Raw genomic sequence first — 21,183 nt, 5'->3', positions numbered from 1 at the left:
CTTCTTGCTTCCGCGCGCGCCATGAGACCGCAGAGTAGCCGCTCATATGCTTCTTAACTTCATATTGATTCAGATGCGGCTCAGCTCTCGGCGGCCTTGAGCTCCTCATCGACCTGTGCCCTCACAACCTCCCTGACCTTCTGCCAGTCGTTGACGATCTCCGTGACCCTCTTCTCCCTCTCCTCAAGACCGACGAACTCGGTCGGGAGCACCTTCTCGTTGAAGTTGAAGCCCTTCTCCTCCTTGAGCGCAAGGTCGACGGCGCCAGCGAACTTGGCGGGGTGGGCGGTAGACAGGGAGATGTGCGGCACGCTGCCCTCGGCGCGCTCGATAGATCGCAGAGAGGCGGCAACACCGATGGCGGAGTGGGGGTCCAGGACGTAGTCGATCTTGTTGTAGATGCTCTTGATGGTCTCAACGGTCTGGGGATCGCTGACACGCTCGCTCTCGAAGTCGCGGCGGGCAGAGTTGAGCACGTCCTTGTAGACGGGACCGAAGCCGCCCTTGGTCTTGAGGTCCTTGAGCCATGAAGAGACCTCCTGGCTGGCCTGACGCTTGTTCCACTCATCGTCCATGCCGGCAGTAGTGGCGAACTCGTAGGCGAGGAACCACAGAAGACGCTCGAAGTTGCTCGAGACGAGGATGTCCATAGCGGGGCTAAGGGTCTCCTTAACGCCCTCCTCGTGCGCCTTGGCGCCGTCCGTGGCCAGGCCGCCGGTAGCCTCCGAGGGCGGCGCGGGCTGCTTCTCGTACTTGCCGGTCGTCCAGAAGCGGTGCAGGATATCGTTCTCGTTAGTCGCGATGACGAGCTTGTCGACGGGCAGGCCCATGCGGAAGGCGAAGTATCCAGCGAGGATGTCGCCGAAGTTGCCCGTGGGCACGACGAAGCGGACCTTGTCGCCAAGCTTGAAGGATTCGGAAGTCTTGGCGAGGGAGAAGTATGAGTGGAAGTAGTAGACGATCTGGGCGAGGATACGGGCCCAGTTGATGGAGTTGACGGCGCCGAGGTTGTGGGTCGAGTTGATGTCGGAATCGGCGAAGAGGGCCTTGACGATGTCCTGAAGCCATTGGCGTTAGAGATTGCGACGATTGTGTGCGACGGGGTACTCACTTGGCAATCGTCGAAGGTACCGGTGACGGCGAGGTTGTGGACGTTCTTGTCCAGGACGGTCGTCATCTGGGCCTCCTGGATGGGGCTCACACGGCCCTTGGGGTGCAGGATGAAGACGGAGACATCCTTCTTGCCGCGCAGGCCGTAGATGGCGGCGGAGCCGGTGTCACCACTGGTGGCGCCGACGACAGTCAAGTGATGTCTGTCTGCGCAACGTATTAGTCTGACATGTTCAACGGAGGATCAGTACCCCGCGCGCGCGGGGGCTTCGCTGAGCATACCCTTTCCAGTCTTGCCCTCGTTCTTGCGCACGAGGAAGTATTCAAACAGGTTGCCGAGGAATTGCAGGGCGACATCCTTGAAGGCGAAGGTCGGGCCGTGGAAGAGCTCGAGGAGGTAGAGGTTGTCGTGGAGGTGGCGGAGCGGTGTGGTCTCGGGGGCTCTGAAGGTGGCGTAACTTCGGTCGATGATGCCCTTGAGGTCTTCGGAAGGGATCTCGGAGGGGGAGATGTAGAGAGAGAGGATCTTGTGGGCGAGGTCCGGGAAGGACAGGTCCTTCCAGTCTTGCCAGTTGTTGACCTGGGGGATGTGCTCGGGGATGAAGAGACCGCCGTCGCTGGCGAGACCCTTGAGGACAGCCTCCTCGAAGGAGAACTGCAGTCGCGATCAGCGTTTTCGGTTCAGATTTGGCATCCAATGGCTGGGGAAAGGATGCGAAAAGGGGGAAGCAACATACACCGCTATCCTCTCCGCGAGTGCTCAGATAGCGCTGCGACTGGGTGTGGGTGGTGTCGGCGCCGGTGCCGGTCGTGCCGTTGGTTGTACCGTTGGTGGCCATGATGCCTTATGCGGTGAGCAATGGGCGAAATGAAGATTCAAGCCCAATTGAGGTAGAGGGAGCGGAGAATGGGGGGGAAAGGAGGGCGAGACTTCGTCTCTGCGAATGCAAGATGTCGAACAGCGAAAGGCGGGATGTTGAGCAACGGGACGGAAGAGGAAAGAAAAAAAAGAGACGAGTCACACCAGCACGTCAAGCGGCCGAAGTTCGGTCGTCGAGTCGGCCACGGCCACCTTAACAGCACGAAGTCCCTTTTTTCCCCTCCCCTCCTTTCCTCCCGTCCCCTCTCCGCTGTGGTCTATTTTAGCAGGGAAGGTACTTCATAATTTATCCATTGGATCCAATGTTGCCAGGAGTCGGCGACTGCAAGAATTGCCCCGCACTTGGCCATGAGGCGGGCACTTGCGCTGCGCTGCGAGAGAAAAAAAAAAAGAAATGGAAAGGTCCAGGTGCCGCGGGGTCGTGACAGCCGCCCACTGCCCACTTCACCCGCCAACAAGTGACGAGTGCTGTACTACCTTACTGCGATGGCGGGATGCCAAGACTTCTGGGAATCGGGGTCGAAATGTCCAATTCTCGGCTTCTAATTGGATCTTGACTGACATGTCACTCCATTTCCGAGTGTGATGCCAGATGCACCTTTGCGCCTGAATCTCCGTTCCCGCCTCTTGCGCTGCAGGAGCAACATGCAACATGCAATATGCGCTTATTTTTGTCAATTCTGACGTTGCCCCTCCATCGATTTACCCTTACCCCTCCAGCCCCTCCAACAGGTTATCTCAAGGTCAATTGACCTTGATCGCATCCAGCCACCGCCATCGAAGATATTGAGGCTGCTAGACGGACTGAAGTAGGGTGTCTCGTCACTTTCACTGCCAACCAAGAGGTTTGGGTCTGCTTGAGCGATGGTGCCTTTATTTCAACAAGAAGCACTCCACTTCGCCAGCTGACGCTATCGCTTGCGTCTGCTCCCTATCCATAATCTGCCTGCTATTAGGATTCGGCCAAAAATACACAAATAACGCCGAGCATCGTCAAGTCTTCGGATGTGATACTGCCCCGCCCAGACGCCTGTAGCCCCCATAATGCTTCGGGTATCTTGAAGTAAGAAAAAGAAACCATCGTCAACGTAAACCCCTCTCCCACCAAATAATGCGCCGTACGCACGTCGCATGGGAATTATATCACTTTCGCACAATCTTCAGCAGTGGCGCGATCTTCGACTTCTTGCTGAGCCCCACCCGGTAGAGAGGCTTTCCTGCTTGAGACGACGGCGTCGCAACGCCTAATTTCCCATCACCGGCTTTTCCCGCCACATCTTTTTTGTCCTCGAGCTTCTTGGGCGTGATCAATGCGACCACATCTTTTTGCGGATCCAAATCATCGGAATCGGGCTTCGAGGCCGTGTTGGGAGTTTTCGGCTGCAGAGCCCGTGTTTCGCCTGTTGGGACCTCGCCGGCAGGCGCCTTTTCGGATACTTCTTGTACGGGCCGCTTCTTCTTATCAATCTTCTTAGCCTTGGGAGGCTCCTCGTTCTCTTCTGATTGGTGATCACTCGCAGTCTTCGAATCCACCACTGCAGGAATGTCGTTGGCCTCTGTGGCTTCCGCGACTGCATGTTGCTCCACCGGTTCTTGCTGCACGCTCGTGACAGCCTTGTCCGCTTTCTTTGGGCGGCCCCTCTTCTTCTTGATTTGCTCTGTAGCCGCCATGACTGGTTCTGCTACCACTGTACTCCCAGCAGCTTCGCTCCCCACAGCAGTTGCGGGCGCGGACGGCTCGACGGGCTCAGAGGTTGGTGTCGTGTCAGACTTCCGAGGACGTCCTCTTTTCTTCTTGGAAACGCTGGCTGGAGCAACCTCCTCCGCAGGCAAGCTTGTGATCGGTTCAGGGACAGGAGCAGCAGTATCGGCGGATGCAGCCTTCTCAGTATCGCTTTGTCGACTAGCGTTGCTACCTCTGCGTCGACTTGGGCGAGGCTTGTACATTTCTCTTGGGAAGCCAACGTCGTCTGAGTTCCACTCATCCGCGTTATGTGAATGTGAAGTATGACCGGATTCCTCGTTTTGTTTGCTCCGTTTCGTCCTTGCTGGAGCTGCAGATATGATATCTGGCGAAGATGGGATCTCAATCGTAGCATCGGAATTAACGGTTGGCTCGTGGACTTCCTCAGGAGGCTGATAAACCGTGCCAGCTTCAGTATCACCAGCAAAAGACTCTTGAAACCCCAGCACCCTCGTTTGGCTCGGCGTAGAGTATGCTATCGTCGTCGCCCCACTCGAACGAGCCGCCGCTTGCTGGGTTGTGAAATGGCGAGACGTTGCTGGTCTCGCGTCATCCGGGGAAGGATCGACCGAATGGTACTCGTACTGCAGCTGTTGACTTGCACTCAGGGTCCGAGGTTCGATGTAGAGAGAGACAGGCTTCTGGCCTGAGACTGGTGCATCAACGAACACTGACTCATCGTGATGCGGCACGATCATGTCCACATCGTCTTCTGTAGCCACCGACGAGACCGGTGCATCAAGTCTCTGTCTCTTTGCCGGTTGCGCTAGGGGAAAATTCGCTCTGCCGATCGGAGTGATGTCGAAAGGCTGCGTAGACCCCTGAGAAGGCATCACAGTCGCCAACGGCGTCGTAAAGTCGACATTCGCCTGTTTCCTCTTGCTGCTGGCGGGCGTCTTCTCCTTGTTCTTCAATAGGGAAGCCACAGGCGCTGTTGGCTGTTCGGCCGGGCTGCTAGGCACGTCCCACATATCCTTCGGCGTGTTGTTGGCAGCTCTCCCTGGTGTTGTGACCTGCGTAAGATCTACAACTTCCGCCATTTTTGCCTTCTTCGCGCGATTGGAACCCATCGTCGGGTCAGTGATGGACGTCAATGACGAGGTATTGGTATCGTCGTTTTTGGTCGGCACTTTGACCCCAATTGATACTGAGCTGGAGATATCAACGTTTGGTGCCGAGGTCGGGTCAGCTTGCGACACCGCTTCGTTCGCAGCCGGTTTCCGCTGGTCGTCGTAGATCTGCCGGAAAATGAATGGATCTGTCGAGCCGGTTGAGACACTTATCGGGTCGGAACAACGCCCTTCGCCAGACTTCCTGGGAGTTGGAGGCTTCGCGGGGCTATCTCCAACGTCGAAGTCATCGTCGGAGTCGTCCGAATCTGCAATGATCCGGGCTGGAGCCATTGTCGCGAGGTGGCGAAGGGAGTCCGTCGAAGGGGAGGTCGAGGCGCGTGATTAGCGTGAGGCAAATCGCGAGGGGTACTGGATCAGTACACCGAGGTACTTTCCTAATTGTTTTTCGATCCCAAACGCGAGAATGGAAACCGCGTTGCGCGCTGTCACGTGGAGGCAGCTTATGCATTTAAGCGATGTTCGTCCGATCCGCCAAAACCCCGAGCCGGACCGGGCCGCAGTTCGTCTGATTCGGATCCGAACAACGTTGACAATAGAACTCAAGACTTTGGTATATCACCATCATTATTAGTTTTACTTGAATTTTCGTTATGATGATCGTTGTTGCCGTCTTTGCCGTCATTGTTGCCGTCGTCAGCGTATTTAGTATACTTGGCCTTGTGTTATAATGGTGAGGGTGTTGACCTCCCCGGGGGTGGGTATGATTTAGCGCTTCATACAATTGAGTTTGATTTATTCAATCTCTTCTATCCTAGGCCGTTTGGTATTGACAGAGGGAAAAGATCGGTCCTGGTCGATGGCCAGGCCAGCCAATTGGCCAATGCCCGGCTCTGAGCTCTGATGCGGCAGGAGAGTAGAGAGCTGCCAGTTCTCCAGGCTTTCGATTACATCACGGGCATGCTGTTGCACCATTCCATCATTGTCAGTGACGGCGACGTACTTCAGCGTCCTCATGATGTCCTCCCGACTCTGATCCGTCAAGCCGAAGCCAAGTCTCCTGCCAGTCTGCTTGGCGTCGTCGAGCGCTCTGACAAATCCTAAAACAAGCAGTATTGCTGCCCTCCGAAGAATGCCCGTCTCGATCTCCCGTTCAAGGGTAAGCACGTTGACGCAGAGGTCGACCGCAATGGACACCAAGTCAGGACCGATTCCCCTGATGTTTGTCTCGAGGGCGGTAGAAAAGATGGACAAGGCAGAAGTGCGCATTCTGACATCCTCGCTTCCTCTTTTGCTTTCCCATCCCTCCACGATTTGCGTCAGGATCTCATTCTTCGCCTGCTCTTCCTCGGTAACATCGTCGCCAAGGTCAGGGACATCACCTCCCCAGGCATCTTCTGCCTGCTTCTTTCTCATGTCTTGCAGGCGTTTCTCGCGAGCCTGCTTGGCCTCTGTCTTTGGCCGGTACCCTCTTCGTCCGGCGATTGAAAGAAGCGTCTCAGCGACCCTTTTCGCGACGTCGCCTGTGAATGTCTCGCCGAGACGCTCAACCACTTGGACCAAGGCCTCTCCAAAGCGAAGACGAACATCCGTCGATGACGTTTCCTTCGCATCCAGGTAATGCTCGAGAACTTCCTGAGTAGCCGCCTTGGGATGTTTGCTCGCCAGCTGTGTAAAGAGTCTGATGACTCGGAGATTGATGAAATCTTCGCCGTCTTGAAGCAACGACGAGAGAAGCACAAGTGTCGACTGGATATCCAAGACGGAACTACCCGAGGTCACCAATCCCGAGATGATGTTGAGTCCTTCGGAGCGGACAGGCGGCGGGTTATCAGCTTGAGTGATATACTCCAAAGCCAACTTGTACGACTTTCTGTCCTCGACTTGCCTGTCAGTGGGCACGAATGCGTCTTGCTCGTCAGGGTCGATTTCATCGCGATAATGAAGTAGAAGGGCCATGTTCCTTGCGGTAGAAGACACATCCGACCGTCCAGCCGTGCTGAGTCTATCGAGAGAGGTTTGCAAAGTCTCAGAAACCTCCGGCTTCATGCTGGACTTCTTAAAGCTTGGTGAGGTAATGACCAAGTGAAGTAAACTCAAGGCCACAGCAAGAATATCGTCTGACTGGTCCTGTAGGCTGCTTGGATCGAGAATCTGGCACACGAGCTCCAATACCTGCATGACGCGGGTTATGAGCTTGTCCGGCGTTTGATCTAGCATCTTCTGCAAGACTGTGATTTCCAAAAGCTTCCTGATTTCGTTCTCGGGCTTCTCCTCTTCTGGGCGAACGAGGATTTCCGGCTTTCTTGCGGCATTCGTTGACTGGAACCACCGGCTCAGGAGCTCCAAGAAGAAAGCGGATATTTCGTCCGGGGTGCAACTCGCGGTCATGAGTCTGACGAGAGCTCCTGCTCGCTTCTGGATGTCGCTCCAGTTCAGCTCCGGGAGTTGCGTGGCCTGACCAAGTGAGGTGGCAACAACCTCTAGATCGCCGTCTGAGGTGGTCTGGTATTGCCATGGAGTCTTGCCCTCGGCAGATTCTCCGTTGTACATCAGGTTCTCGATGATGGCATGCAGCTTGGTGATAGAAGCGCTTAACTTCAAAAAGGTATGAAGTAACGAACGGGCCGGTTTCGAGTATCGCTGCTCAGTTCTTGAACTTGTATCGCCCCAGCAAGAAACTGCCCATAACTGAAGGAGGACGGGATCCAGCATCCGCTTGGTCTGTGCTGGGTACGGTGTAGAATTGATCATAGAATGCATGCGTTTGAAAGTCACGAACAAGTCATCGGCAGTGACCAGGACGCCTTGGCCACTTAGGTCGACAATGTCACTGTCTTCTTGTTTGATTTTGAGAGCAGTAATGTCGGCATCTTCTTCTTGTTTGACGCGCGTCTCTTCGGTTGCCTTTCGAGATGGATTCAGGTTGCATAACAAGGGCTCGACGAAGGTGTTCCAACCTGGTGAACCTGGACAACGTTAGCTCACAGCCCTCAACTCTGCTCGGCCGAACTCACCTGGCGCGCCAAACTGTCTGCGCCCCAACACACCAAACATGATTATCTGAGCCGCGGCCGTGGTGAGCTCAGGGCCCTCCTTGCCGTCCAAAAGGGTGATGAGCTGAGGCCCAACTGCAGAGAACCAGTCTTCCGGCAACGCGTTACTGGGAGGCGAGGTGAGAATCCGAGTGACGACAGCCATGGCTTCTTGGGTGATGTTGGCGCCCTGCTTCTGTGGAGTGGCAGCCTCGGAAGCCTTGAGAGTGCTACTTGGATGCACTGAGAAGATGAACTCCATGGTGCCTCGAACACCATCAGGTCGCAGAGGGATCGCAGTCAGAATCTTCATCAACTCTGGACGGAGCCATTCTGGCGCGGCCTTGGGCTTGATCAAGGCATTCAGAACGGGTAATAGGTTCCAAGAGTTATTCCTAAACCCATGGTTAGGATGCTTTGCCTGTGGTGTCCCCAAGCCGCAATAACCTACCCATCGATGAGCTGCTGGAACTCTCTTTGGGCGGCTTCTTTCGAGACCGTGTCGGCTGATGGATCAAATGCCCGCTTGCCAGTTTCAAGGATGCTGTCAGCGAGCTTCTTGCGGGGATCCTCTCCCGGGGTATCCGTTTCCATGGCGGCTTGTGTAATGAGGAAAAGTGTCGAGATCGCGTATTACTAAAAGAAGGGGAAAAAAAGGTACGTTTCATGCAAAGCCTTGAGGAATAAGTCGTGTTATGATGTCGAAGAGATCGCCACACCCATGATCTTGGTAATTGAGCTTGATATTGTGAAGTTCAGTTATCCAGTTGAAAAAGCTCGGGCCAGCACTTCGGCGTACCTTGGGTATACCACCACCCGGTGCACCTCCTTTTTAGTGGACCAAATGCAGCTACGATACAACCGTTTTTTTAATTAGACAAAAATAAAAGTCAAAGGGCATTTTTGAGTCAATCTTAGTATAGGGAGTGTGTTGCTAAAGTGCTGAAAAAAGCTGCATTTTTTTTCACCAAGATCAGAGCGTGGAATAGGTACCCAGACGATGTCACTGGCACTGTGTGGATCAGGTCACGTGTGGGCGTGCTCAGAAAGCGCGGAAAAGTGGAGAATCTTTCCCGGGCGCGTTGCGCGTGGTGCTCTTTCCTCTTGTCGCGTACCTATCTCATTGTTTGTCTTTAATTTACGAAGATCACTTTTTCCACCTCGCTGTTGCCGCGACTTCAATTGCAGGAGCCAACGCCCGATACTCATGTTTTCTTGGAATGACGTTCGAGATACGACATTGAAGACCAGCTGGACGTCCCGACGCAATCGATTGCAGACTCTCTCGCCTCGCTTTCCCTTGAGACGCGACGGCACCTCGCACGACGCCTCCCCTTCAGTTCTCCGACTCTCATTTTCCTCCCGAATGTCTATCGCAGACCTCTTAGCAACGGGCTTATCCACGATACGTCGCATCCGAGCCTGTGTCAGGACCTCGCGCTTGCCGCGGCTGGCTTAATCGTGGATCGTGGACAGCACAGTCCTAGTTCGCCCAGCTAGAGAATGATGTTTCGGAACTTAACCCTAAGTTGCCCTTTGGTTCAAGTCTTGCGCTCACGAGTCGTTCTTGCACTGCCATTTATGTCTAATTGGCCTGTCTGGGAAAACTTGGCCGCTGAAAAGCGGTATCACAGTCGAACGGGGACAACAGACGGACTGGCAGGGAAGACGCCCAGTCACTTTTTGGTGTGCGAGAGGGAGGGTTCCATGAGCGATCTATCAAATAGGCTCTGGTCTGAGGCCCGCGCGTCAGGACTCTCCCGCTGAGTAGTACTCTGGTCTCGAATAGGTCATTTGGGGATGGCAGCAGACTGCGCCCGCGGGATTCCACCGGCAGCAACCTGTTTTCCCAAGCTTCTGATATGCCCGCATGGCGGCTATCGACAGTTGTGAGGGAGAAGTTGGGACGAGCGCAGCATTGGCTACAAACAGTCAGCATCAAGAGTTTCTTCCCCATCGCCTTGGTTCACCTTGCCAGTCGCACTGCTGTGTTGCGGGGGTTCCATGGCTACGAACAGAAACGATTTGATTTGACGAATGCCTCTCGCCATGCTGACAGCTCTCGGCACCCACACCTCCAAGCACGGCTTGGGACTTACTCAGGACACAAGCTGTCGGGATCGGATCCTGCGGCCAGTCGGCATCTCCCCGAACCACACCCTGCGGCAATTACCGCGGGTGCGGCATGCCCGCATGTGATCTGGCCGGCGCATTAGTCTTCAGTGAACTGGAGAACGCCAAACCCCCGTTGTTCTCAGTCGAGATCAACACTTTCCCGCTCGTCTTCCAGAAATGGGGACCAGCGGATGATCACGGTTTTTCCGGACGGTTTTTGCCTGCACCCTCTATCGGCATAGAGGCATGAAAGAAACAATCCCAGGAGGCCGTGCGATACAAACAGAGAGAGTCTTTCGATTGTCAAGGGTCGCACACGCTGCGATTCAAGTCGCCGAATCCCTGCGAAGCTGAGTATATGAAAGCGGAGGCTCATGGGCAGAAGGCAGAGCAGGCGGTCCCTGCTGCGTTCTCGGAGGCGGAGAGAGCAGCTGAACAGATCAAACGATCCCGGGACCCATCTCGTGTTGGTGTCAAAGTTTTGTGCTTGTCCGGGATTGTGCGAGATGGATGCGGGTGCGGCTCTCTCCAAACCACTGAGAGCGTACGCTCATTCGAATAAAGGGCAGGCCATCTGGAGGTAGCCCTGGTTGCCATCTCTCCAGCAATGGCGAGATGGCAACCCCCTGCGGCTGGGGATAAGTCACCCTTCTCTTGAAAACTCTGATACAGGTGCTAACTCGTCGGACAGGACCGAGATGATCGATTCGCGAACAGGGGGGTTTTAAGTGCTTTTTGGGGCTGAGAACGGGGAACAGATGGGTCGAGAAACATGGCGCAGGGTGCTTATTTTAAACATGCGCAGTCCCCCACGGACAGCCCTTGAAACCTGCATTGGCTTCGATAGGCTTCGAAAGAAGGCCTCATCGCGGCTCTGGGAACATCCCACGATCAAGTATTTGAAGTTGGTCGCATGTGCACAATGATCTTCAGAAGTTCGGATTGTCTAGAAAGCCATTCGCCAGAGTGACAGCCGCCCCCACCTAGAAAGCTTGATTATTTTCCCTATTCGTCCTTCTGAAACCCGCTAGCCAGCAGATCCCGGACGTGGCACCCCCAGTACTTTGACGTCACTTCTCTGCAGCCATTCCAGGAACGGCTTGGCCAAACAAGGCCTTGTCCGCCAGCAGATCAAGGCAGGGGAAACGGTCAGCAACGTCTGGACAACCGATAACAATAAGCCTCCCGTCGTCCTCACCTGTCTCACGACAACCTTCTTTTTGTGAAGCAAGGCACAGTCTTCCTGGTTGATCTGGCTGGTGGTGTTCCGGATCGCTGCATTTATTTGTCGTCGTGGAGTGACCATTCTCATTATTCGAGATTGACATCATCATCACTTCATCGTCGACTTCGTACTGTCCCTCGGTCTTCCGAAAACCGATCATCATGGCCCTTCTTCGCGCGTCATGGCTGCCCCTGGCGCTTCTTTCGGGAGTCCTCGCCGCCCCCGCTGATCAAGCCTATGCGGTTGAGGCACCGCACCCGATGATCACTCCTCCGCCAACGCGCGTCAAGCGGACTCCCGATCTTACCGACGACGTTGGCAGCTACGTCCACAGCGTCCTGGGCGGCCTTGGAAGCGACATTTCATCGTTTGTCGCGTCCGGTATCCCCAACTACTTCCAGGGCTTCCCTACCGGTACCCAGGTGCTCAGTTCTCTGGGAATCAGCGATGGCGATCTCAAGGCCCAGCCGACCCAAGTCTTGAACTTGCCGTAAGTGTTATCGGAATACCCGACGTCGGCATCGGCAGATACTAACTGTTCGGGCGCAGGGCATATGCCAACTGGACCGATGAAGGCTGGAACATTCGCATTCACGGCAACGTGTTCAAGCAGCCCAACATTAGCCAATCGAAGGTCGATGACCTAGCGAATGTCTTCCTCATCGATGTCGATGTCGATCAGCTGCCGGCCGATCAAGCCGCACAAGCACGAAACTTGACGAGATCCATCTTCGTCGTCCAGCAGGACGACCAAAATGTTACGATGAACTTCGTCAACGATGTCGCTGTTCGACCTGGCGCGAGTGGAGGAGCTGTCAACGCGCGTGGCGGTGCTCAGTCGGTCAACATGCCGTACCTGACAACAGCTGAAGGCGACTTTGACGCCTTTGTCAAGTTGAGGAATACCACAGGCTCCAATGGCGGACATTTGATTCCGGGCAACGAGACGAGCTCGATCCAGACTCTCAACATGTATGCCAACGGCACAACGACCGGCAATGCGACGGCATACCTCGTGCCGTCCGAGGGCATCTCGATCATCTCCGATATCGACGATATTCTGCGTGTGACCAAGATCTACCAGCCGAAAGAGGGTCTGCTCAACTCCTTTGCGCGTCCGTTCACAGCCTGGGAGAACATGCCCGAGATCTACGCCAACTGGTCGGCGTCGATTCCGGACTTCCACTTCCACTACCTGACGACCACGCCGGAGCAGGTCACGCGGAACTACATGGAGTTTATCTACAAGACGTACCCGCTGGGCAGCTTCGACACGCGCCCGCTCAACTTCTCCGATGTGGAGGCCACGCTGTCGATCCGAAGATTCTTGTTGGACAAGTTCTTCCGGACATTCCCCCAGCGCAAGTTCATCCTTGTCGCCGACACTTCGAACTCGGACGTGATGAAGGCGTACCCGGCCATGTACAAGGACTACCCGGGCCAGGTCCTATGCATCCTCCTCCGGAACACCAGCGCCACCGACGAGAAGGACCGGTTCCCGTACAACACGGCGGGCTTCAAGGACATCCCGCAGAACAACTACATGTTCTTCAAGGTCCCCGACGACCTCAGGAACCTGGACGTCGCCAACGGGCAGTGCTGGAACCAGACGATCCCGCAAAACGTCACGTTCAAGTTGCAAGGATTGCCGTTCGGATGGGGCAACAGCGCCGGATCTCTGTCGCCCCCGACCACGTGGGCCCTGGCCGTTGGCCTTCTCCTGGTCGGCGTCGCGGGTTTGATGTGATAGCGGGTTTTTGTTGGTTGGTAGCCCAGTTGAAATGACTCATGATACTTAATTGTACTTTGAATATCCCACATCGATATCAATCTTGCCCCCGCCCCGCGAGTCCGCATGCATCCACTTCTCACTCAAGCTACGACGGCGTACTACAGCAAGGGGTTATGCGAGCTGAAGATGAGCAGCACCCCTATAACAGCCAATGTAATCCCTCGGAGGTAAGACCGAGCCGTCTGAGTGGCTGGGGAGTCGATTTTTTCAACATGTCCTCCAGGTCCCACGGCCCGGTCGAGACGCTGCAGAAGTGAGTCTCCAGTCAGAGGCATATGCAGAGACTGGTGAGGAAATGGCATTGTATGGTATCTTATTCCCGCCAAGCCAACCGTGGTATGATACTCTGCATCCTCTCTGATCCACACACACAGCAGCTGCATACATACCCAGGTGGGTATGGAGGCATTTCTGCCAGCAACTGTGAAGTAGTCACTCTCGCTCTCGTTTTGGCAGACCACCCCTGCACAGCTGTGTTGATGCAGTGATGCTGCGGGCGTCTGTTTTGGATCTCGATGCGCTTTTCTTATCCTCTCTCGAAACGCAATCACAGCAGCGGATTCGACCCGGCTGCAGGAGAGTATTATCAGCCGTTGTATAATGGGCACGCTCAATATTGTCTCGAGTGAAGTGAGGGGTTTACGAACACGCCGAGTAGGCCGCGGCGAAAGTGTCACCCAAGAATTGCCTGCCGGCGACGGAAAAGGTTTCCCCTTCCCGGCGGTACCGCTCGGACAAAACGCCTCGGGAGGATGGGCGCCGGGCCGATCTAATCCACTTGGGGCACCGGGATCGGGATGAGGGCAGTGACCGCCACACATGTTTGCCCGTCCCGGACATCTGGTTCAGGCCATCTCGAAGGCGGTGTAGCAGACGAGAGTTGCTCTGCTGGATTGGTCACGAGGTGTATGTAGATTGGGGGCTGCTTACCTAGTGGAACACCCCCCTCCTAGGGTAGGTACACGGAGCGAGCGATGGACAAGTTGTTTTGGGAGGCTCTGGCGAGGTAGCGTTGTTGGTACATACATGGGAGACATGGGCTGGGTACTGTACACTGAGTGTGGATGGGTACAGTCCACGTTGGATGTGACGGGGCGGGAGAAGCTGCCATAGGCCCGGCGCGGGAGCATATATCATGGCATCGTCGGAATCTCACCCGCACGCCAACCCCAACCCGACGCCAACGGACCTGCTGATCTCTGGCGCCAGCGGCCGACGCTGTCCATGTCGTCAGCGCACTTCCTTTGGCGTTGATATAGTCATCTTTAAGTCGCTCCGCGTCATCGTATTTCATCGCATCGCCATCTCGTCTTACCCGCCTTTGGCCCTCCATGCGAAACCTGCAGTGCGCCACCTACCGAAGGTGCTGAGGTATATGGAACCCTTACTCGACCACCAACGGCGGGGTGGAGTTTTTGCCCGCATAGGTGTTGTCCAATCCGAGCCGCCGATAAAAGCACCTCACCTTTTGTCTGTCCCCTTATCGTGTTCGTTCGTGGTCTTGGCGTTGGACCTCTCAGATGTTGACGGAGGCCGCCATCCGGGGTCTTGGACCCGGGGAGGGGGGTAAGAGTCCACTCCATCCATCATGGAAGAATCTTGATATGTTAGGAAAAGTCGAGTCTCGGATTACCTAGAGTCTCGGGTGTAAAGCCGACGTTGGCCAGCGATGGAAAGTTGGATAAGGGAAAGAGTCGGGTCTCCACGTCATGTCAGGGAAGGCGGACCCGGAGGCCGGACCCACCCGGCCGCATGTGGTCTGTGTCACCACGCACTACACCGGTGCCTCCCCGGTAAGATACCCTAGGTCCCGCCAGCCGTTGGATCTCACGCTTTGAATGTCTCCCGATGTTCGGGATTGAATTTCCCTTGAATTATTGATGTTGGCGACGTTTAACGCTGGCGCGACGGGGATGTGTCCTCACCATGCTGTGCGACCTCACCATGCGCCCGTCCGGTGGTGCGATTGGCGATGTCCGGCGCCATGGCTGCCACGCATGCCGCGCATATTTAACGCTTACTCATACTTTTTTGATGGCATTTCCTGGCTGGAATGGAAGTTCCTCGGTTGCGGTGTTTGACGGAGATGGATGGACCTAATTAGCCCGGTTGTAACTGGCGGCAGAGTATCAAACGGCATTGTCTTTTGTCTGACGCTGTGTTACCTAGGTACTTTCCTGTGCGACGCACCAGGATTTTTGCCGACCATACACAAGCTTGCGGTATGACATGCCTCGAGGAGGGTATCTAACTGAATTCAAACTCGCCTCACCTCGCTCTGACTAATTCCGGGGAAGTCAGCGAATGTCACCTGCACCTGCCTTCACATCTGCCTAGTGTTTGGAGATATATGCGACCCACATTCAAGATTCCACGCAACAAATGAAGGCAGGCACGTTGGGTGTAAGTGCGACGGATTAGGTAAGGTGCCTACCAACAAGAGAATGCAATATACTACTCCGTCCGATATGACGCCTTGAAAGAGGGAAGAAGCAGTAAGTATTGTCTATATTAATATTGAATAAGCAAGTGTTATTAATCGGAGCCCGTGCCTCAGTACGAAGGCAAGGCGGATAGCTCCTGTCCTGAGACCAACAGCCAAGACCGCGTCGATGCCAGCATGAGGTGGCCTGAGGTCACATACGACAGCTGCCTACAGCACCTTGAGGAATGAACCACGCGCAGTCATTTCCAATCCAGGACACCCTTGCTTCCTAATTGCGTGTCGCCAACTCCCCGTCCACTCTTTTTCAACATCCAACGCCAACACCAAGACCAACACCGACCCTGACGACAACCAACATCAACGGCATCATGCACGGCTGCAGCGTCAGACGAGCTTGCCCTCCTTCTTCATGGCCCAATTGCAGTCGCGACAGGCTCGTATCAGAATTCTTTCTCGACCTTGACCCTGCTTTTGCGTGCTACTGCTAGGACGCCTCGCTCTACCAGGCTCCAAAGCAAGCGACATGTCACTTTCAATGAGTTGTTCTGCCATCCGACCTCGAAGCCTTGAAGACATCCTCGCTCCTGCAGCCAGCGAGCCATGGCCACAGCCGCGACAGCAACGCGACGCAACGACGTTGCCGTCAGCGCCAGCGCCAGCGTCAGCGTCTCAACGAACATTAGAACCCCGGCGGCAAGAAGAAGAAACGAAAGACGTCCGCCCGCCTGCCGAGGAGAATCGACCACCGCGAAACAACCTCTGACCGCCTTTGCATGCCAAATGCTGCAAACAAGAATCGCTCCGTGACCGAGACTCTCCAATCAAGCCTTGGCGATTGGGGTCATTCTACACATTGCCCGTCTCTCACCTACTTTGCGAATACCTACCCCGGGGCCTGCAAGAAGGTACAGTCTCCGCTCTCCCCGGCCCTTCCTATGCCGTACTTCGTCTCTGTCGTAGCAGCCCGCTGATGAGCTAATCCAGTCCCAGTCCAGTCTGGCTCATGTAGTACAGACTTGTTCAGCCAGTCACCACCACCACCGCCATCAGCCTGCATGGACCAAATCTTCGCTTGGCATCCTTGCTTCCATGCGAGGACCCTAGCCAGCCGGCCTGCCGGCATGAGAGCATCGAATCCCTCTCGCTGTGCCCTGCCATTCCACAGTCCGAGTCGCCGTCCATCGACGTCCTCTGCTACTCTCTTAGGCGAGGTGGTTACCAGATCGTTGTTTCTCAACTCGGCTCAATGCAGTCGTCTATTTTGAATGCGGCCGGCTTATCGATTCGACCAGCCACACCACGCCGACGCCGACCCTGGTGGCGACAGCTCCGCCTATCGCCGATTCAGACGACACCCGGCTCTGACATCCCCGCTCACCAACATCGACGCTACCTACCTTATGCTGTCGACATCACTGGCTTTGCCCCCTCAGTTCAACGAGCTACCATTCGCCTCACCACTCAAGTGCAGGGTCACGATCGCAATCAATCCTTCACGCTGCAGCTTTGCTTCACACTTGCGTATGCCTTACCTGTGGGTCACCAAGTCCGAGGTGGCGAGCCTATACTTGAAGCCGCCATGCTTGCTCGGCTGGTCGATCTCCAGACGAAAGGCATGTGCCTGGAGACTCTCTACATTCCACTGTGCTTTCTGCACACTGAATTCCCAACTTAGCCTGCCAGGCTTGGTCGGCTCTACATCTGGCTTCTTCGTGCCAAAGAAGCCTCTCCTGATGGTGGGAGCAGTCTTCCACGGCGTCACGCAAATCACTCTTGAGACTCGTCGATTTAAGAAGAGAATTGAAGGAGTCTTTTGTCCTGATTACTGATAACATCTGCGATTTCCGTTTACCAAGAAAACTTCGATCCCGCCAGACCCCATGCTACTGGGGTACAATACCGATTGATATCCCGATCCAGACCATGCCGTTTGGTCTCTCGACTTGCAGATTTTCTGCCCAAGTCACAGCTGCAGGACGGCCGGATCCGCAGAGTGTGATCAACCGCTCCGCAGTCCGCCTGGGCAGGCATCATGGTCCTTCGCGGGGCCGTCTTGATCGTACACCCGCTTTGACACAGCAGGCAGGTGAACGCGCCGTCCGCCAACGTGCCGTTTATCGATTGTACTGTCTCATATTAGACTCAAAGTTCTATACGCTATGTGCTCGGCATGACTTACTATAACGCAGTCCTCGCAACGAACGCCATGGACGTTGACCCAGCCAGGGCAATCAACACCATGCTTGTATCTGTTGACGCAAGGATACCGGTCCATGTTTCTTCGCAGCTGTGGAAAGTTGAAGTGACAATCAAAAGATCTTGAATCCTACTCGAAAACGACTTGAGAGAGGCTTGGGATTATCGGACTTGTGACTTGGCTAAGGAGAACTCGAAGCTCGGCAAGACAGGTTGCGAAGTGCCCTCTTTATACTCGAATACTCGGCCTTCAGTCTCTACCTCAGGCTGAGGTGAGATAATTACCTCTGGCCATGACTTGCAGACCTGCAGAATCATCTTGCCGAACACGACGGAGTGGTTGCAGAAATGCACGCTGACTGCTCATAAGCTGCTAATTGCAGCACATTGATCTGGGAATGGGGGAAGTCCTGTTGACTACAATCGACGACGAGCTCTACCCACTTGATACCATACAAGCGCATCTGCACGACGTGTGACTTTGTCCATGATGGACAGGCCAGTGGGGATTGGCTGCCGTGCCGGAACGTGGCTTGCAGACACCAACCACAACGAAGAATATGAAAACTGATAGAAGAGTTGCAGTGTCATTGAAGCGACTCTTCTACCCGGATTTCCCGATGGAGGGCAGTCATATCACACGCCTCAGCACCTTCAACCCGCTGGAGTGGATACGCCACGCATCGTCCTAATGCGAATTTAATTCGAGAAGTTGCCAGAATATGCAAAATCAGAACGGCTCTCACTTGATGGGTCTCGGTCATGGGCTCAATGCAGGGTGCCGTCCTGGGCGGACACCAAATGGTCGTGCGACGCCAAACGCAACTGGATATCCATGAGGCTCAAAGGGGTGCAGTGATGGGCACCGCGATCTGCAGGAGCCTGCGACCTGACAGGCGGGGAGGTACGGATCAGAAGCCGTTGGTGTCACCTTTCTCGGCCATGCAATACAAACACTACCGTTCCTACCACTGCCTTCGTCGTCTAACCGCTATCAACATTCACGAGGTTCATTTCACCCCATCTATGGAACTGTGTTGAGTCAGAACTTGGCTCGCGAGCGTCCCACGATCATCTGCGGGACGGGAGACGGACATGGCGGCATGATGGGCGGAGGGGTACAGTCGGCGTATGTAGCGCTTGATGTACATGGAAGTACCCTCTCTCCATGGCACCACAATAGCTGCACGCCAGTCTTTTCAGTCTGGCTGACCTCCCAAGTTTCTCAGCTAATGCAGCAGCATCCTGAAAAGGTTCAGTTCGCGGGGATCTCTCGCAGCAGAACCCTGCGCCGTGTTGTATTCTACATGGCAACGTCAACATCCTGCTTTATCATGCAATGTGCTCAGCACCCAAATGAATGCAAAGTGACCTTGGAACCAGGAGCATCAAACAACCAATATGGATGGAAATCAACCACCGACGTTAATCTAATCTTCAACCCTCCAGTACGTTTTTGGATACAACTGTTGTTAATAGCCATGCGTCTCAGCGACGCCTCGGACTTTTGACTTTGGGCCTTTCAGAAACCACAATATCCCAAGCAACGCTGAACACACGGTAGCATTCAATGACTTTGCTGTTAGGAGCGTCCAGATTCGGTTAAGCAGCCTTGTATTCATCCGCGCAGCAAAAGGTGCGCTTCTACTGGCTTCTCGACAACGTCTATTCCAGAGGTCAATGAAGAAACTCAACGATGACTTACGGCAACCACTATCCAAAATCAAGTTGAAGACATATAAGCAGGCACAGAATACGGGAAGCTTTGGATCTGAATATGATCCGAGAGCTCTCAGGTATCAGCAAGTTCAACTACCTACGACTACCCTCGAGGGCAGATCCGCAAAACCTGGCGGAACAGCTCCTTGACAGGAGCTTTGAGAGAGCCAAAGTGCCACTCCTTCGCCGAATTCTCTCGTGGAGTACCATCACACGCAGTCCCGGCCTCCACCCACATTACAGACTGTCACCGGGAGCTAGCATCTAGTGGACCGTCTGGTCTTCCCGGGGACCACATTGCTCATCATAGCGGCTCGAGAACAGACTTCGAATTGCCGTGCTGTTCGCGTGTCTGGTGGCAGCCCGGCCTTTCCATGAGTATTTGGCGATTTCGGGCCATCCGAAAGTCTTTCCTACTGCTTTTTACTTCAAGCTCACCATTGATTTCCGGAATCACGGGCCCGACCAAATCAATCTCGACTGTCTTGGACCAGCTTTCCAGAAGCATCGAAGACAGGCTGTATTGGGGCTTTGCAGTTATGAAGAGACCAGGCTCTCGACACTGGGACTGACGATTCGCTGAGGGTTGTCAACTTGCGCCTCCAATGATACGGAAGAAACCTGAGATATGCAAGCCTCCACCTCGGCCTTCAACAATCGCCATCGAGGTTTGTCATAGGCCAAAAGCAAACTGTCACAAGTAACTCCGATGGCTGGAGCGCACCATCACCGACTTCATCCCTTGCTGGCACCTTGGCACGATGCAGGTCGCCATCACCCCCTAGATGGGAGTGCCTGCAGAAAGAAAGCGCTGGTGAGTGTGGCACGTATACAAGAGGCTGGTGAAGCGAATGCAGAGAATGCGCCTAACAAGATAAGACTGCAGTGTATTCTGCGTTAGGAAAGAACCTGTGATTAACAATACATATTGGTATGCAGAGACAGCTATATTCCTTGGCTGGCCCATGGGCAAATTGAGTCCTGCTGGGACCCCCGGTACACAGCATGAACAGCAACTCCGACATGCCCGGCCGACAAAGATCAAACGAGCGAGACGACTCTTCCATGCAGCAACGGTTTATTTTCACTCAAGCGTTGATTCGCTACCTTGACCGTAGGCTTTCGATAGACTGCGTTGCGAAGCCGCAAATTCTCGCAAACGTAAGGGGAGAGATTTGGCGCTGCCATGTACTTTGGGACAGTCCTGCAGAAAGCTTGCCTGGCGCGTTAGACGCAAGTCAACCCAAGGATGCCAGTCAAAGTACACGCACTGTTAGAACACCCTGTGCAAAGAACAACACAGCCCGGGGAGGCTGGTCAAAACTCGACCAAGCTGATGGTGCCCCGACGGGAGGCGAGGAGAACAGGTTGCAGACGGCCGTACCCGAAGTTGTGCCCGAATGCTTCTTTGGCGCTAGCCAGGATGCCAGGTTTTAGGATTCACGACGGGTAGTACCTCTTTTGTTGGTGGGACAATGGTCGACGGCAATATCTACGGCCTCTTCAGCGTTCGCCTCACTATGGGTCTTCGTAGACTTGTTTTACGAGTCCTCGAGGTCGATCCTGAGTGCGAGTGGAAACGTAAGGTGATTCTAGAAAGCCTCGGGTGCAGCTGGTCACCCCAAGCGAGACGCGGCGCTATCACGATGAAGTCACCCTGGGAGCTTCTCTCTTTCAAAACGCCTGACTGGGCTTGAATACGCCCAGAGGAGGGGACCTGCTGCGCAAAGCTTGGGAGGTGGACGACCAGGATGACGGGATAGCCTCCTCTCAACTGGGACGAAGATTGGGACGCCACAGTGTCAAGTCAATGTTGTCCGCAACTGGCAAGAAGTCCGGCGTCCGCTCTGA

The 21,183-nt window shown here is 54.8% G+C and overlaps 4 protein-coding genes across 4 annotated transcripts; 1 reads left to right on the top strand and 3 right to left on the bottom strand.

Annotated features, from left to right (window-relative positions):
* Positions 1–80: 80 nt before the first annotated feature.
* Positions 81–1,949, bottom strand: CkaCkLH20_04728 (threonine synthase; the record flags this gene model as incomplete). The annotated part of the gene is made up of 4 exons (XM_038887447.1): positions 81–1,058; positions 1,112–1,317; positions 1,393–1,765; positions 1,848–1,949. The coding sequence occupies 4 exons, from the start codon at positions 1,947–1,949 to the stop codon at positions 81–83; spliced, it is 1,659 nt and encodes a 552-aa protein (XP_038747054.1).
* Positions 1,950–3,133: 1,184 nt separating this feature from the next.
* Positions 3,134–5,137, bottom strand: CkaCkLH20_04727 (uncharacterized protein; the record flags this gene model as incomplete). Its single annotated transcript, XM_038887446.1, has 1 exon — positions 3,134–5,137. The coding sequence occupies one exon, from the start codon at positions 5,135–5,137 to the stop codon at positions 3,134–3,136; it is 2,004 nt and encodes a 667-aa protein (XP_038747053.1).
* Positions 5,138–5,599: 462 nt separating this feature from the next.
* CkaCkLH20_04726 (uncharacterized protein) lies at positions 5,600–8,433 on the bottom strand (the record flags this gene model as incomplete). The annotated part of the gene is made up of 3 exons (XM_038887445.1): positions 5,600–7,773; positions 7,822–8,234; positions 8,291–8,433. The coding sequence occupies 3 exons, from the start codon at positions 8,431–8,433 to the stop codon at positions 5,600–5,602; spliced, it is 2,730 nt and encodes a 909-aa protein (XP_038747052.1).
* A 2,907-nt stretch (positions 8,434–11,340) lies between these two features.
* CkaCkLH20_04725 (uncharacterized protein) lies at positions 11,341–12,926 on the top strand (the record flags this gene model as incomplete). Its single annotated transcript, XM_038887444.1, has 2 exons — positions 11,341–11,669; positions 11,729–12,926. 2 exons carry the CDS (start codon positions 11,341–11,343, stop codon positions 12,924–12,926), a joined length of 1,527 nt encoding a protein of 508 aa, XP_038747051.1.
* Between the last annotated feature and the right edge of the window lie 8,257 nt (positions 12,927–21,183).

The sequence above is a fragment of the Colletotrichum karsti genome (assembly GCF_011947395.1).
Source record: "Colletotrichum karsti strain CkLH20 chromosome Unknown Scaffold13, whole genome shotgun sequence".
NCBI classification, from domain to species: Eukaryota; Fungi; Ascomycota; class Sordariomycetes; order Glomerellales; family Glomerellaceae; genus Colletotrichum; species Colletotrichum karsti.
Note: the sequence above shows the minus strand (reverse complement) of the source record. Positions and strands in the feature narration are given on the sequence as shown.